The 16,698-nt window shown below is 38.6% G+C and overlaps 1 protein-coding gene across 1 annotated transcript; it reads left to right on the top strand.

The window, feature by feature from the left end:
* The first annotated feature begins 3,395 nt into the window (after positions 1 to 3,395).
* On the top strand, positions 3,396 to 15,219 carry LOC127203016 (killer cell immunoglobulin-like receptor 3DL1). The gene is given in 9 exon segments (XM_051161830.1): positions 3,396 to 3,429; positions 8,477 to 8,761; positions 9,893 to 10,198; positions 12,119 to 12,412; positions 13,149 to 13,187; positions 14,396 to 14,518; positions 14,998 to 15,044; positions 15,147 to 15,176; positions 15,178 to 15,219. Coding segments are annotated over 9 exon segments (1,200 nt in total).
* Positions 15,220 to 16,698: the final 1,479 nt, after the last annotated feature.

Genomic DNA, 16,698 nt, shown 5'->3' on the forward strand with positions numbered 1-16,698 from the left:
TCCCTTGGTCCAAGGGAGATGCTGACTCTTTACCACCCACAATTCAGTACCAGATAGAGTCTGAGATATACAGGACAGCTGCAGATCACATATGGGCATGCAGTCAGTCTCTAGGGACTGGGCACTGGTCTTCTGTGGACCAGTTGGATGGTCCAAGGCCAGAACAAACTGTGCTTGGCACCATGTAGACACCTCTCACCTAGGGCTCTCCAGGTATTGTGGTCTGTAGCTCCCAACACAGTCCCTATGTTGTGTTCTGCCACTCAGACACCTTGCACAGTCAGTGCCTCCACCTTGAATCTGATTGTTTTTTAAAAGATTTATTTATGTATGTATATAAGAACTCTATTGAATGCTTCAGCCTGCCTTCATTTTCCCACACAATTCCAACCCTAAGTGCTGTAAAACACAGATTTTTGTTGTTCTAAATAGACTACCACTGATTCAATGGCTTCCACTTTGTTTATCAAAGGATCACACTCTATGGTCCAAGCCACACCTCCATGACCTCAGTACACAGTGACTCTGTAGCCACCCAGATGCCTAGACATCCTGCTCTGTGCATCCACCAGCCTGGCTGCCTGCTCACCTCTTCCAAAAGACTGATGGAGGGGTGACACGAGGAGGAGAGGAAAAAGATGGCTATGATTGGGATTTAAGTTAGTTTTAATAAAGACATAAAGTACACATAAAAATCAAGAAGAAACCATCTCCTACTACAGTAGGCCTAGAGCAAATGCATTTGGATAGACTTTTTTTGCTTATACTGATCTCCCACCTCACCCTCCCCTGAACTTCCTGTGATGTAAAACCTAATTTTTACAGGGGTGCAAACTTGGACAACTTCTTTTGAAATTAATAAAAAAATATCTCAAAAACTGGGTGTTTTTAAATTTTTAAATTAATTTATTCTTGTTACATCTCTTTTTTGTTTTTGTTTTTGTTTTTTTTTTTTTGTTTTGGTTTGGTTTGGTTTGGTTTGGTTTCGTTCTTCGAGACAGGGTCTCTCTATGTTAGCCTTGGCTGTCCTGGACTCACTCTGTAGTGCAGGCTAGCCTTGAACTCACAGCGATCTGCCTGTCTCTGCCTCCTGAATGGTTATCCCATCCCTTGTATTCTTCCATTCTTCTCTCCCTCCCATTTTCCCATTATTCCCCTCCCCTATGACTGTTCCTGAGGGGGATTACCTCCCCCTGTATATGCTCATAGGGTATCAAGTCTCTTCTTGGTAACCTGCTGTCCTTCCTCTGAATGCCACCAGGTCTCCCCCTCCAGGGGACATGGTCAACTGTGAGGCACCAGAGTTCATGTGAAAGTCATACCCTACTCTCCACTAAACTGTGGAGAATGTTTTGACCATTGGCTAGATCTGGGTAGGGGTTTAAAGTTTACCACCTGTATTGTCCTTGGCTAGTGCCTTAGTTTGAATCAGGGACTTTTTCAACATGATATAACCACAAACATATTTTCTCAACTATGTCCATAGCAGCTTTATTCATAATAGTCAGAAACTGAAAACAATCTAGATGTCCCTCAACCAAATAATGGGTAAAGAAAATGTACATTTACAGAATAAAATATTACTCAGATATTAAAAACAATGACATCATGAAAATGGCCGAAAGTAGGAAAGATAATCTTGAGTGAGGTAACAAAGACCAAGAAAGAAACATGTGGTATGAACTCACTTATAAGCCAGATTTAACCATATAGAACAGGCTAGACATGCAATAATCCACAGACCCAAAAAAGCTAACTAACAAGTAGGACCCAAGGGAAGATGATAGATTCTCACACAAAAGGAGGTTAAAATAGACATCAATAGTGAATGGAGAGAAGAAACTGGGTGAGAGTGGGTGTGCAACGGAGAAGGAGGGTTGGGAGCACATGTGGTAAGAGGGATGAGTTGAGATGATTGAAAGAGAGAAAGGGAAATGTTGGGAGCCATCTGTGGAAAACTCGAGATGTAGGACAAGAGAAGATGCTGGGAGGAAATGGGGGTGACTCTAGTTGATACTCATAACAGCAGGGGATATTAAGATGGAAATGGCCACCAGATTTCACTTTCAGTGGATAAAAAGGGACACCAACTCACTCCCAGAATTTTCAACCCAAAATTTTCCCTGCCTACAAATTGGGATGAAGATGGATCAGAGATTGAGGGAAAGGACAACCAAAGAATAGCCCACTTGAGATTGACCACATGGGAGAAAGACAACCTTTGACACTATTACTGATGCTCTTCTATCCTTGCAGACAAGAGCCTGGCATAACTGACGTTGGAGAGGTTTTATCCAGGAGATGATGGAAACAGCCCAACATTAAGCCAAGCACAGAGAATCTTGAGGAAGAGATGGGGGAAGAGTTTTGGAGTTGGAGAGCTCAAAGACAACACAGGAAGGCCTACAATGTCAACTACCCTAGGCCCATTGTGGCTTACAGAGAATGAACCCCAATGAAAGGGTATCCATAGACTACCCTAAGTCCTCTACATATATAAAGCTGATGGGCTGCTTGGTCTCCATAGAAGTTCTCTAAGAATGGTAATGAGGGCTATCTGACTTTGACTCTGTTGTCTTCCCTTGAATCCATTTCTTTAGTAGCCTGCCTTGTGTGACCTCAGTGGAAGAAGATGCACTTAGTCCTGATGGGACTTGATGTGCGGGAGCAGGTTGGTATAGAGATAAAATAGGAGGACAGTCACTTCTTTTAGGATAAGGGGAGGGAAATAGTAGAAGAGGGTTGGAGGATGGGACTGGGAAGAGATGAGGGAGAGGAAGTTTGATAAAGATGTAAAGTCAGTAAGCAATGGAAAATATAACAGGATAATCATTTTGGTAGTCACATTAGAATTACTATTAAAACATTATTAATACTCTTTGGACATGTTAAACACAGTGCCACAGTAGTCATTGACATGCAGATTTAAAAAGCAACAAAATGCATCATGAGCTTTAGAACAGTAATAAAATTTGAGGATTTGAATTAGAGGGGTGGAATCCAAGATGAAACTTGGTAGTGATCATGGTAAATGTTATGATGAAGAGTTGAAGTCTGAACAATTTTCAGGAGGGTATAGTCCTCAAAGACCACAGTCAATAAGGGTGCTCTTGAAGCCAAAGATAGTGACATATGCCATTCATCTGAGCATTTGGAAGGCAGAGGCATGAGGATCTTTGACTTCAAGACATGTTCCACAAAGTGTGTTCCAGTACAGTCACGACTACAGAAACACCCTGTCTCAAGAGGAAAACAGAATCAATAAGCGTGAGGCACAGGCCGGATGTGCTTTGTTGGTAAGCTTTGCATGCTGTGGTCACTTAGATACTTGGAGCATTTCAAGACATCCTGTGACTTTTGCTCTATCTCTGCCTCACTTCAGCCAATTCACCACCATGATGTACGTGCTTCTAAACCTGGTGTGTACTGGTGAGTCCTGATGGGAAGGAAGGGTGTGGAGTTGCAGGGTGGAAATATCACCCTGATGGCTAGATCTGTCCACAGCAAAAAAACATGAAATCCATGATGGATATTGGTACATGCATCCCTCTTAACTAAATGGGCTCTGATTCTAATGTACAGAGGCTCAACAGAGACTCGCAGATAAGAGGGCCAGGCTATTAAAAGGAGATCGATCATTCACCATGAGCTTTTCTTTTCAGGGTTCTTGCTAATCCCAAGGACCTTGGCACAAATGGGTGAGTTCATTTTTAAAACCATGCTATACTATTGATCCCAATAGCTAGGTTTCATTCTAACAGGAGAGCAGGGAGCACAGGATTTGGCCTAATGAACTGTCTGAGAGTGACATGTTGGTAAGTCTTCTAAACAATCAAGTTAGGATCCTGAAGTCCTGGCTCTCAGGTCTGTGCCAGATCCTCTCAGACACAGTGCCTGTCAGAGTTGGCCATCATCTTTGAGTGCATAAACATTTTGGGGGGTAGATGTTGGGACAGAATTTCTCTGTGTAGTCCTGGCTATTCTAAAACTCATTTGTAGACCAGGCTGGCCTTGAAGTCTAATATTCACTTGACTCTGTCTCCCAAGTACTGTAATGAAAACATGTGTTAAAATACCCAGTAATAATATGTTTTTAAAACTAAAGAAAAAAAATCTTCCCTTTGGTTATACAGTCATCTGACCACCAACTCATATTTTGAGATTTTGATTTTATAATTTGCTACTTTTAAAATATATGTTGCTTCACAAAACATTGACGCTATTATTTTTCATCTCTACATCCATGCTACATATAGGATTTATGTATCATCAGTACACTATTGTAACATTTTATTTGGCTATTTTAATGACCTACTTGTACATTTTCTACATAAAAATGTTGGCACAAAGCTCAGCACCAGCCTTTTCTTTCAGTGTAGAGTTCCTAAGCATTTCCTGTGCTTTTCAGTGATGAACTGTTATGTGCTACAGCTTTTCTAAGAAAAGTTTTGTATATCATCTCTAAAGAACGTCATTGCTGACATATACAGACAGGCTTTTTATTTTTTCCACTCACCTCACTGAATACATAATTCTGGTGTTTTGTGGCCTTTAGGTATTTGCTCAGATGTCTGCCTTTAGCTGTATTAGCTGTCCTTATGTGTTATTTGCTTTTATATCATTTTAATTTCAGGATCTCTTACAATAATTAGCTCTGTGATCTTGATTATTTGGGCTGATTTCTTCCATGTTAATGACCATCATGGACCTGATCATTTTCATATTTTTCTCTCTTTCAAGAATATTCTTTACTTTGTTCTCTAAATAAGTTTTTCCCTTTATATTTATTAGTTTTTATTACTGTTGTTAATATTTTACAAGTGCATTGATTTTTCAAAATGTGTGTGTGTGTGTGTGTGTGTGTATTTTTAATCACTTTACAGCCTGATCACTGTTTCTCTTCCTCCTTTCCTTTTAGTTCCATCCTAATGCCCTCTCCTCAAATTAACATTTCTTGTTCGTCTCAGAATTTTATTATTTATTTGTTCTTTTATTCATTCATTAATTTTTACAACTTTATCATAGCCCCATCTCTCCTCTTCTCCCAGTATCACCCTCCCCATTCTATAGTCTTTGGACTAGGGGAGTACCTCTACATACCCACCACAGCTCATAAAGTCATATCAGGTATGAGTTTGTCCTCTTCCTTTGTGGTCTGGCAAGGTAGTCCTGTCAGGGGAAAGTGGTAAAAAGCAGGCAACAGATGTCAGAGACAGTTGCCTCTCCCCTTATTAGTGGACCCACATGAAGCCTGAGCTGCCCATAAGCTACATAGAGGACCTAGGTGTAGTCCATGCATGATTCTTCTTTGGCACCTCAGGCCACGCTGGAGCCTAGTAACTTGGCTCCATTCGTCTTCTCACGGAGCTTTTGTTTCCCCTAGGTCCTTTTATCCTCCCTCCCACTTTTCCACTAGACTACCAATGCTTCACCCAAAGACTATCTGTGATTCTCAGCATCTGTCTCAAACCAATGGCTGGGTGGAGCCTCTCAGAGGACAAATATACTAGGATCCTGTCTGCAAGCATAGCAGAGTATCCTTAGTATTGTAATGGGTTGGCTCTCTTCCATGGGGTGGGACTTGAGTTGTGCCAGGCTCTGGTTGGATAGTCCCTCAATCTCTGCTCTATCTGTTCTATCTTAAACCTTACACATCTTGTAGACAGGGTAAGCTTAGGATTAAATATTTTGTGGATGGTTTGGTGCTTTCCTCCCTCCACTGGGAGTCTCATATATTTACAGAATGTCCTCTTCTGTCTCTGACCTTTGCTACTAGGATTCTCAGCTATAGTCCCCCTTGTACTCTCCCAGACGTCTATTCTGTCTTAGGTGTCCAGTTAGTCACAGAGATACCCCCACCAAAAATTTCTGTTTTCTCTTAAGGCCTTCTGTGCTCCTCCCAGCTCTCCCCAGGTCTGATCTCTACCTTTTTTTCTCTGTGATCCCTTTCCAATGTTTTCTCTCTCTCCAACCATTACCTCTGGCTATTCTATTTCCTCCTGGGTGAAATTTAAGCATCCTCTTTGGCCCTCCTTGTTACTTGTCTTCTTTGGTTGAAGGACATCTAGGTTGTTTCTAGTTTATGGCTATTACAAATAAAGTTGCAAGGAACACAGTTAAGTAAATGTCCTTGTGGTTTTATGAAGTGCTGCTTATTGATGTGGAGAAATTCCCAGTTTTCTGAGAAAGCACCAGATGGATTTCCAAAGTAGTTGTAAAATTGACATGTTTGTTTCAAATTCTTTACTTGTATTTTTTTTCAATGGAGGGGGCTTGCCAAAACTTATGTTGTTCAATGATTAATCTTCAAATTTCCAAAAATTTTCTACCAATACTTTCTTTGTTTCTAAGTTAAATCATGTCTTTTATGTTATAAAATATTTTAATTGACTTTTTTGAGATTTTTTTATACAATAGCACAAAATTTGGAGCATTAAAACACAAGGCATATATAAAAACAACTTGACATCTTATATAATGTCTACTTGTTTCATCACGTTATTTGCTGCTCTATGAACAATAGCACAAGAAACCAAGCTGAAGAGTTCCAGCTGATAAATGGATAGGAAAAAAGTATGTCACCTGTACACTCTGCAATACTGTTCATTGCAAAAGAAAAATGAAACAATTGCATTGTCAGGAAAATAAATGGATTCAGGAAATATTATACAGAAGGAGGTAACTCAGACCAGAAAGGGAAATGTCACAATTTCTCTCACATCTGTTGTTCCCATTTCTGAATACTTATATAGAGTTTCCAATAGTTATTTAAACTCATTAAAACACTACTGTGAATTATATCTCTTGGGCATCATATGCCTTCTTTTTTTCTGTGTTTATCACCAGAGCCTTACCATGATACTTGGCCATGTTTTACTTATCTGATTTTCATGCCTTCTAGTCTTCTAGTGGTCCCCTGCATCTTAAAGAGAACCACCCCATTACCATATAGTGGAGCTCCATGATCATAAATAGGCCAGGAATATTTTTTTCTAACCTAAAACAGAACATGAGCCAATGGCTGACATCCTGGACAGTCTGACATTGGTTGAAGTTTTTCTTTTTTGACTGAGTTGCTTCCTGTGTGTTGAAATCAAATGCTGTTACTGTCAGTGCTTCCTGGTTCAGTGATACTCTTGGCCACACTATGCAATCAGGTAGAATTTCTCCCTGGAATCTATGATGTCCTCTGGCTGGGCAGTTTTGCAGGATATTCACCCAGCCTGACTGGTAGTATTGCTTAAAGGCTATGTGGTCTGCTCTACAGTATCTTGCTGTTGTCTTTTTCCTCAGCAATTTCTACCAAGTGAATACAGAGCAATGACAAAGACTCAATGTCTCACCATCATGATTCCAAATGTATTCTTTCTCCAAGACACCCAAGTAGCCAAGGAAGGCTATATTCCCAATGCTTCACATGCATGGAGTGTTGAAATTGTAGAGAAACTGTATGTCTGCCTTTAAGTCATCACCTTTAATATAGAAACATGTGAAAGTATGGTGGCTGTTGTTGAAGTTCTATACAAGACTACATCGGGGGAAAATGTGCTAAGAATAATCCCTCCAGCTTCTTGTCAGTTTTCTTCTTTCTGAAATTCTATGTGCATTCTCGTTCTCACCTTTGAATTCTGTAAATTTCATAATGTAAATCTCATTTGAGTATTGTTAGCTTTCTAGAGTTAGTGTGAATCAAGAGCATATGTTTTTTGATACCTTGATGGTATCAATTTTCATATGATATCTCAGAAATAAACTTTCCCTCTACTCATCTAATAATGTTTCTTTTTAGAATAAATTTTATGACTAACTCTACTCCATTATTTAATAAATTTTCAAAATTCTTATTTAACATGTCTTATGATAGAAAGATATACCATATGTATATGGTAATTAGGAGACATCCACTACTTGAAAATGACCCTATTGTGTTTGGGAATGTCCATGGGGAGATACAATGTGTACAAATCTGCTCAGCCCATAAACGAAACACATGGGAGACCAAACAATGATTGCACCAAGACCAATTACGTGAATCTGTGAGTTTACTGAGGTTACTTCTAACAAAAGAGATTAGTGATCTTTACAGAAGAAAGAAAATGATTCAAAGCAATAGTGAAAGCACACCTCCTCAATGTGGGTGCTTTTCATGAAATCCAAAACACTGGAGCTCTCTGCACAACTTGCATGCAGCTCCACAGGTCTTAGATATCTACTCTTATAGCTCAACTGGCCCAGGTACTTAGTCTTTGTATAGAAGTGAACATGGGGACTAGGGACCCTTGGAAGCTTCAGCTTTTAGGACATATAAATTTTTTTTTACCTCCTGATGGTTATGAAATTTTCAACCTCACCTACAGAACAGAGAGGCTTCAATTCAGATAAAATTATAGGATCTCATAGTAGTAATATCTAGAGGTTCATTTCTCAGGGAAAATGGGTGATCATTAAAATTTTAACTCTGTATCTCTTTTGGCAGAAAGTCATGACAAGCCTTCACTATCTGCTTGGCCCAGTCATGTTGTTCAACTGGGACAACACGTGTCCCTTACTTGTGACTCTCACAGTAAACATGGCATGTTCAAAGTGTACAAAGAACATGGCACACCTATCCCTCACGTCCAAGACAGAACATTGCAGAACAGCCTTGTCCTTGGACCTGTGACTTCAGAATATGCAGGAACTTACAGATGCTATGAATTTAATCCTCAATGGTCTACTCAACTTTCATCACACAGTGACCCCCTAGAGATCATAATTTCAGGTGAGAGTCCATCTTTGTAGTGCCACTTCACTCCCACAAGCCCCGCAACACTAGAATTTTCAGAAAGAGTGTTGGTCAGAGTCTCATCGTTATAAAGGCATATTCAAAACAAGTAATTGGATGCTCTGGTGGGCATGACATAATACCTGTGGGTATGCACATTCTTGTACTGAAGGATTCTTGAGTTCTAAGTTAGTCAACAAAAATTGAGATTGAAGATGGATTTCAGGTATCAATAAGTTGACATTATCGTGGGACAATATCCTGAATTATCCTGGGTATGCAGAATCACAAGGATTAATATTTTATAGTTGGAAGAGCAAAGCAATGTGAAGGAGACACTCGTTTTTACTCTGACAGTGAGAGGAGTATGCAAGGACCAAGACATACATGAGACTCTAGAAGCTGAAAGTAAAAAAAAGTAATTGGTACTTTCCTAATGATTTGAGCAGTAACATATCACTACAGGTGCCTTGTTTCCGCCATTTGGGCTTATATCAAGATTCTGATCTACAGAACATTTGTGTTCCTGTTGAGAATCACGTTTGTTTTAATTTTATATTAGTGATTGGAAATTAAGACAGGAATAGATGCCAAGAACAAATTTGAACCAGGGAAGGAATGCATAGAAAGCAACTAAGTCGGGATGCTGATTCACCAAAAATTTTGGAGCGGGCGATGCTCATGATTCTGGATCAGGAATGCCTATAGAAATTTGTACAAAGAGAGGACCAGAAGAGACCTCTCTTAACTACCCTCACTACTAAATCCTTTATACTTCCCAGGATTATACTTGATCCAAAATAGCATAAAACATTCATAATAGACCTAACATGAATCTTGCAATGTTTCCTGCCCTGCTGAAACATGGAAAGAGAACATGAGATATATAGTAGAGTCCTTCAAAAGACAGTCTCACAGCAAACCAGTGAGAAAATATTGTGCTACTCTTAGAGCTAAAGAAGTGGGAAGTTGACAAGGAAAGATGGAGAATTCTGTGCATAGATTTTATATAGGATCAGACAAGGACATTCTAGCACTAGCAGTAATAACAGGCTAACAGAGAGAGATACATAGGTGTTCCAAGACACAAAGAATGTGATCAGGTTCATATAATGTCTTTATTTACAGGAATCTACAGGAAGCCTTTCCTTGTGGCCCGAGAGTCTGTCCTTCTGAATTCAGGAAGCACTGTGACACTCAAGTGTCATTCAGAGATTTTGTTTGAAATCTTCATATTAACTTCACACAAATACAGAATAATCAAGGACTCTTTCAACCTTTCTGCAGAATCTCATCTTAGTGAGTCCTATGCCAAATTCTCAATAGGTCCTGTGACACCTGATCATGTTGGGACATACACGTGCTATGGTTCTTACCATGAAATGCCATATAAATGGTCAGACTTCAGTGACCCTATTGATATCAGGATCACAGGTAAGTGAATTCATACCTGCTCATCATCATCTTTGTGATGCATAAAAGATATTGCTTAGTCTAGAACTCCTGCAAGATTCTGAAGAAGATGATTGTGGGAAATAAAGAAAAGCAACTTCAGTGCATATATTACTTAAATAGAAAATGAAATCAGACATGCAAGAACAGGACATTGGCCATTCTGTAAGGCACAAATACAGGCCTGTGCAAAAGAGGCATAAATAGAGACAAGCACAAAGGTATGAGTTGGTGATGTTGATATTTGTAAGAGAGAATGAAATGGTTCAACTAACATTCAAACACTTAGAGTGTTCAGAATTGTGTTTTGCTTCTATCTCCAAAAGAAGTCTACCAGGAGAGCCAGCACATCATGTGTCTGAAGTGAGTATAACTGTTTACTGGGGGTGGTTCTGAATGAGTCCTTAATCCTTTGAATGCGTGGGACTCAGTAATTTTTTGTTTAGTTTGACACTTCTTCCTTTCTTATGGTTGACCCACTACTCATCCTTGAAAATCATAACCCTGGGTAATTGAATAAAGCACAGATCACTGCTGTTCTCTACACATGCATTAGATGGTGGAGTTATAGGTAATGAAATTACAAAGTAACCATAAGAAGGGGAAAGGGTTAAACAAAGGGAAACGGTAAGGAAGGCAGAATACATATGATACTGAGGAGGACATTAGGAAGGAAGGATACTACTGGCAAAGGGGTTACCAGGAAGTCGGAGGGAAAAACACACAAAATGAACTATATGAGGAAGTCATAATGAAATCTATTAATTCACATGCTAATTAAAGCAAAATCACAAAAACTTCTGCTTCAGCACACTGATTTGGAAAGCAATTGGAAAAATGAAAGTGTAAAAGGGCCAATTAGGAAAGAATATAAGAAAGTGAAAGCTAATGTACAATAAAGAATAATACCATATATATGATCACTATCTCTCACACACACACACACAAAATAACAATTTAAAAACCCAATTCAGGTACATTTTTATTTCAAATACATAATTTTACAACAAGAAAAACTACATTATGTACATAGAGGAATATTTCTTCTTTGTACGTGTGTGTGTGTATAGGAATATTAATATTAAGTTAATTGCTAGATAGAATTTATACGTATTATGAAAAGCATACTTTTAAAAAGACAGATGGAATGAATTAATACAACTAGAGGTAGAAACTCAAACAGCAAAATAGAGGTAAAATATTTGAGTACGAGAGGGAAGTTAGAGCCTAATTATGGTACTATAGACACAAAGTCAGAGCAGGAGATAACTTAAGAAACAGAGAAGAAATATAGAATCAGGAGAAGGAAAAGGGACTGAAGCAGAGAGAGTAACATAGACAAAGACATTTCAAAAAATGAAAGCAGGGATAATAAATGCAACTAAGTGAGTGAACACTGGTTAAAAAAAAAAACCTGTCCTTCTACAATCCTTAAGTGTGGGAAGGATGCTGAAGTTGGTTTTCCACAATTTCTGGCTTCTGGCTTCAGAAGAGGAGTGAGCAAACAATGTTTAAGGGGCAGATTAGTGAGATTTTTGCACTTTCTCTATGGATTACATATATAACACAAACTGGACTTGTTTCATTTTCCTTTTTTGCTTTTAATTAATATTTTTTTGGGGAAGTGGGGTCATGAAGGTTGGGGAGCAAACATAGAAGGCTTGGGAAAAGACTGTGATCCCAATGAATGATGTGAAATTACCAAAGAATAAAAATTTAACATTAAGAGAAAACATGAAGTTGAGTAACTAGTGAATAAGGATAGTAAAAGAGCTGGGGAGGAATGCTAGAAAATATACCTTATGAAATTATCAAAACATTCAATAAAATAACTTGTAAATGTTAAAAGAGGCGAGGAGGAGAAACTGGACTTCTAACTGTCTGTGTTTTTATTTCTTCCAGGTTTATACAAGAAACCTTCTCTTTCAGCCCAGATTGGCCCTGTGCTGATGTCAAGAGAAAATGTGACCTTATCCTGCATTTCTGACCATAGATTTGACATGTTCCATCTATCCTTAGAAGGGGTTTCTCAGGGACATGGGCTGCCTGCCATGAAGAGCCACAATGGGACATTCCAGGCCAACTTTGCTCTCGGTCCTGTGATACAGAAAGGGAACTATAGATGCTATGGCTCTTTCAGGAACTCTTCCCATGTGTGGTCATCCCCAAGTGACCCCTTGTATCTTCCTGCAAAAGGTAAAAAGAGCTTCATGTATATCTCATGTCCTGTGAGTAATGAAATACTAAATCAATGTCTGAGAACCATACTTCATATGATGGAGAGAAACTCGTGTGTGTGTGTGTGTGTGTGTGTGTGTGTGTGTGTGTGTTTAAAAAATAAACTAAGCAAGCTTCCTATATGTGTGTGTGTGTTTGTTTGTGTGTGTTGTGTATATACAAAAAGACTCAAGTCTGTAAAAATAAGAATCAAAGAATAAGAAGCTATTAACTTAAGAGCAGTGGGGTGGCATGAGAAAGGTTGGATAAAGTGTAATAGGAAGGCATTGAAGACAGGAAATGTAGATGCAAATGGATATAATTGTATTTCAACTAAAAACTTTTAAAGAAGAGATGAAGTTTAAGTAAGAGTATCAGATTACAAAGTGCTAGACAGGGATCTTGCTGAAGAATTATCTTGCTGAGCCAGGCACACTGGGATCTGTTTCCTGGAAGATGTAGAAAGCGGTCAGGACAGAGTCATTGGAGATAAGGTTAGAGCAGATCAGAGGTGGAGCAGCCCTCTTTATCTCTACTCAAATAGATCTCTACCCAGTTCTCCTATTGTTTCATCTAAGGAGTTGCCTCCTCCTATAGGGGTGAAATACGTGCTATACTGATTAACCTCCAAAGGAAATCCATAAGTGGATGGCAGACAGCATAACTGACCAACTCTTGTTCCCTCTCCTCTCTCCTTCTCTAGTGAACGCAACAGGAAATTGCACTTCATGCACAGAAACACACTCCAAATCTAGTGAGTAAATAATACCTCTTTTTCACTGTGGAAACTTAGGGACCAAAAACTTTGGGGTTCATGTTTTGTCTCATCATTCTCAAGCTTCTGTTATCTTAGATACATCATATCCCTTCTCTGACTCTTAGGTTCTGCAGCATCAGTACTTGTTTGGGTGCAGCATGGGACCTGTAGGGAGCATTCTTCTCTAATCTGTGCATGTAAGATCTCCTGTAAGTGAACAGGAGAGTTAATATGACTCACTTCCCAGGAACGATGAAGCTCTCTTTCTAGCTCTGTGTCTCCTGGAGAGTAGGTGATGGGTCCTGAAAAAGGAAAGCAGACAGTGGGAATATTTTATATATTTTACATAAAATACTACCCATGATGAAATAGATTTGAATTTATTTTTTTTTCTTCTCTTCAGGAAAATTAAATGTTTGATTCAAAGATGTTGTAGACGTAAAAGTTTCAAAGAAGATTAGTCAAACACTGTTGAAAATCTCAGAATGAAATACTGAGCACATGACCTATATCTCCTTTCCTGCAGTTTTTAGCCACTGGTATAATGCTCTTACATTCTCAGATGTGGACTTTTTCTGGATCATGGTCATCTTATGAGCAACAACACTCCGAAACTTGGCACTTCTCCCAACAATTATCAACTGCCTATAGCTCCTTGGCTAGGTGTAGGATTTCCTGTCCACCACCCACCCCATGCAGGAATTTTGACTAGCTTGAGTTTGTGCTGGTATTAGTCATTGCCACCCCATCTTATGAAGTTCATATGTGCAACTATCCTACTGTGTCCAAAAGACTGTTTCCTTGGAGTTATCCATGGCTTCTTTTTGCAATTTCCCATATTTTTCACAATGACAGTTAAACATTTGGAGAAAATGTGATATGAGCATGTAATACAGGGCCAAAAATTCTATAGTCCCTTATTCTCTGCATCTTGTCCAGTTATGGAAATTTGTATTAATAACCACCTATCACAAATATAAGCATCTCTGCTGAGAGTTGAGAAACACATTAATATATGTGTCTAACAATATCATTAGGAATCAGTTTAATACTATGTCCATTGATTAGGATAATAATCGTAGATTATCTAGCAAGTCCTTTGGTCTTAAAAATATTATATTAAATATCTTTCAATCAATAAATATATAATCTATCAAGCGGGTATACTAAAATTTATTTCTTATTTTATTCACATCTTCCTCCAGATAACCACAGGAACATGTATATTCTAATTAGATTGTTAGTTACCCTGATCCTTGTCTTCGTCATCATCCTTTATTTTTGTTGCTCTGCCAAAAAGAGTAAGTCTCAGGACCAAGCCAGTGAGTGTCATCTGAGTAGTATGAGAAACAAAGTCCAGAGGAATACAGGTGTGTGTACTTCCTTTACAAAAGTATACTTGGGTCAGGACGGGAGAAACTAAGACAAGGTTTTCTAGAGAGAGCACCAGAGCCTTTGCTCTTTTCCTCAACTCTCAGACCATTGAGTAATTTCTCAATGCATCTTCTGCATATTCACATCCAAAACATACATTCATATTTAGGAGAAGTTTTTATGAGGGAGAGGATGGAGAGAGGGAGGGAGAGAAGAAAGATAGATGGAAAAGTGAACATAGTGAGGAGATAATTACTAGGATGAAGCATGGATTTTATGGGGGCTGTAAACACAGAGAGGCAGAATTCTGAGTTGAAGAGGGTGACCAACATTAGGTTTTGCCATATTTCTCACTAGTACATTGTATTTGGAATTAAAATGCAGAACTACTTTATTATTTATTTTTAATTATGTCTATCCCACAATAATGTAGCCATCATGGACCAAGATCCTGAAGCGAAAAGAACACTGAACGGACAGGTAGGTCCTGCTGATCCATCCTTCTTCCACACAGTCTAATATTCCTTTATACTCTACAAAAACATATGAATACAACATCACTTAAATTTTACCTCTTTTTAGGACACTGACAGACAAGAAGGGCAGGAGGTTTCATGCACATAATTTGGGCAGAGGATCTTCAAACAAAAATTAGTCACTCAAGTATCCCAGATTCCAAGAGAGTTTGTCACAAATAACATTGAGTACATGGAACTCATGAAATGATAAGCTAAGGACAAGGATTGTCTGCACCCTTAAGTTTTCAGAGAAAACTGAGTAAGCAAGAAAGAAGCCATACCCCTTTACCAATAAATACTGGTTGGTGCAGTCAAATATCAGGTGGTATAGGAAGACTGGGGTATGTAACTTCATTATTCCAGTATGGTTCTGAATGTAGTTTTCCTTTACAAAAAAGGTTGGGGTCTTCACTATGCACTGGACAGGAATCAACTTCTATTGTTTAGTCCATGGGTCTTAATTTCAGTTCATTCATGCAGACCTCTACAATATAAATTGCTGTACTTTCTAGATTTACCTTACGCTATAAGCATACTGAGAATCTCACAATTCCACATCAATAAGAGGCTCATTCTTTTTATTAGTATAATACTAATGTACAATAATGTCATACAATATAATGGGACTCATGACAATCTTTATATGTAAATTTGTTTTGATGATATTCAAACCCAATTACCCTACATTGACTTCCTACCACTCCTGATGACATCTTTGCAGAAGCCCACTCTTAATATTGGTCCTCAACATATGTTGGTCTGTGTACTCCAGATGCTATTTGCTAAAGTTTTCTCATGCTGGGTACATGTACATGTTTCTAAAATATTGCAGTGTAGACTTTCCCACAGTTGCGGCATTTTCTAAGATGTGGTTGATGTAAGGCACCTCCTTCTCTCATCTTTCCATTACTATGCTGTTGAGCAGCCAGTTCCCTGTATTGAAACATTGTCAATTGGAAGGGAATTCATTAAGACTTGGGCTCAAGAGATGGCTCAGAGGTTATGAGCACTGCATTTTCTTCCAAAGGTCCTGAGTTCAATTCCCAGCAACTACATGGTGGCTCATAACCATCTATGATGAGATCTGATACTCTCTTTTGGTGTGTAGGCACATGCATGCAGAATACTGTATAAATAAATAAATAAATAAATAAATAAATAAATAAATAAATAAATAAATAAATCTTTTTTTAAAAAGACTTGGGAAGGAAAAAAATCTTACAAGTTTCAGGAACATCCAGAATCACATAAAATTGACATTGGTTCTCCATAAAGAGTAATAACAATACTTGAGTAAAGGAAAGCATCCAATTAACCAAGCTGCTTGCAAGTCATGCAGAGCTGCCAGAGCCCGCATTGGATAATATCAAACAGATCCTAGACTGGGAGTGAGGATTGAGAAATAAAAGAACAGAAATAAGAAACAGAGGCAAGAAATAGTCAGAAACCCAGGATAGGCTTGAGAGGACCTGCAGTCAATACCACAAGATACCTCAGCTTTATTCACCAGTTCAATATATACAGATCTCAGGCATGAGGAAAACACAGCAGAAGGTGACTCTCAGGAGATAATGTGGACATTCTCATGAGAAAAGTGGTGTAATCTTAACCAACTC

This window comes from Acomys russatus, chromosome 19, assembly GCF_903995435.1.
Source record: "Acomys russatus chromosome 19, mAcoRus1.1, whole genome shotgun sequence".
Taxonomy (NCBI): Eukaryota; Metazoa; Chordata; class Mammalia; order Rodentia; family Muridae; genus Acomys; species Acomys russatus.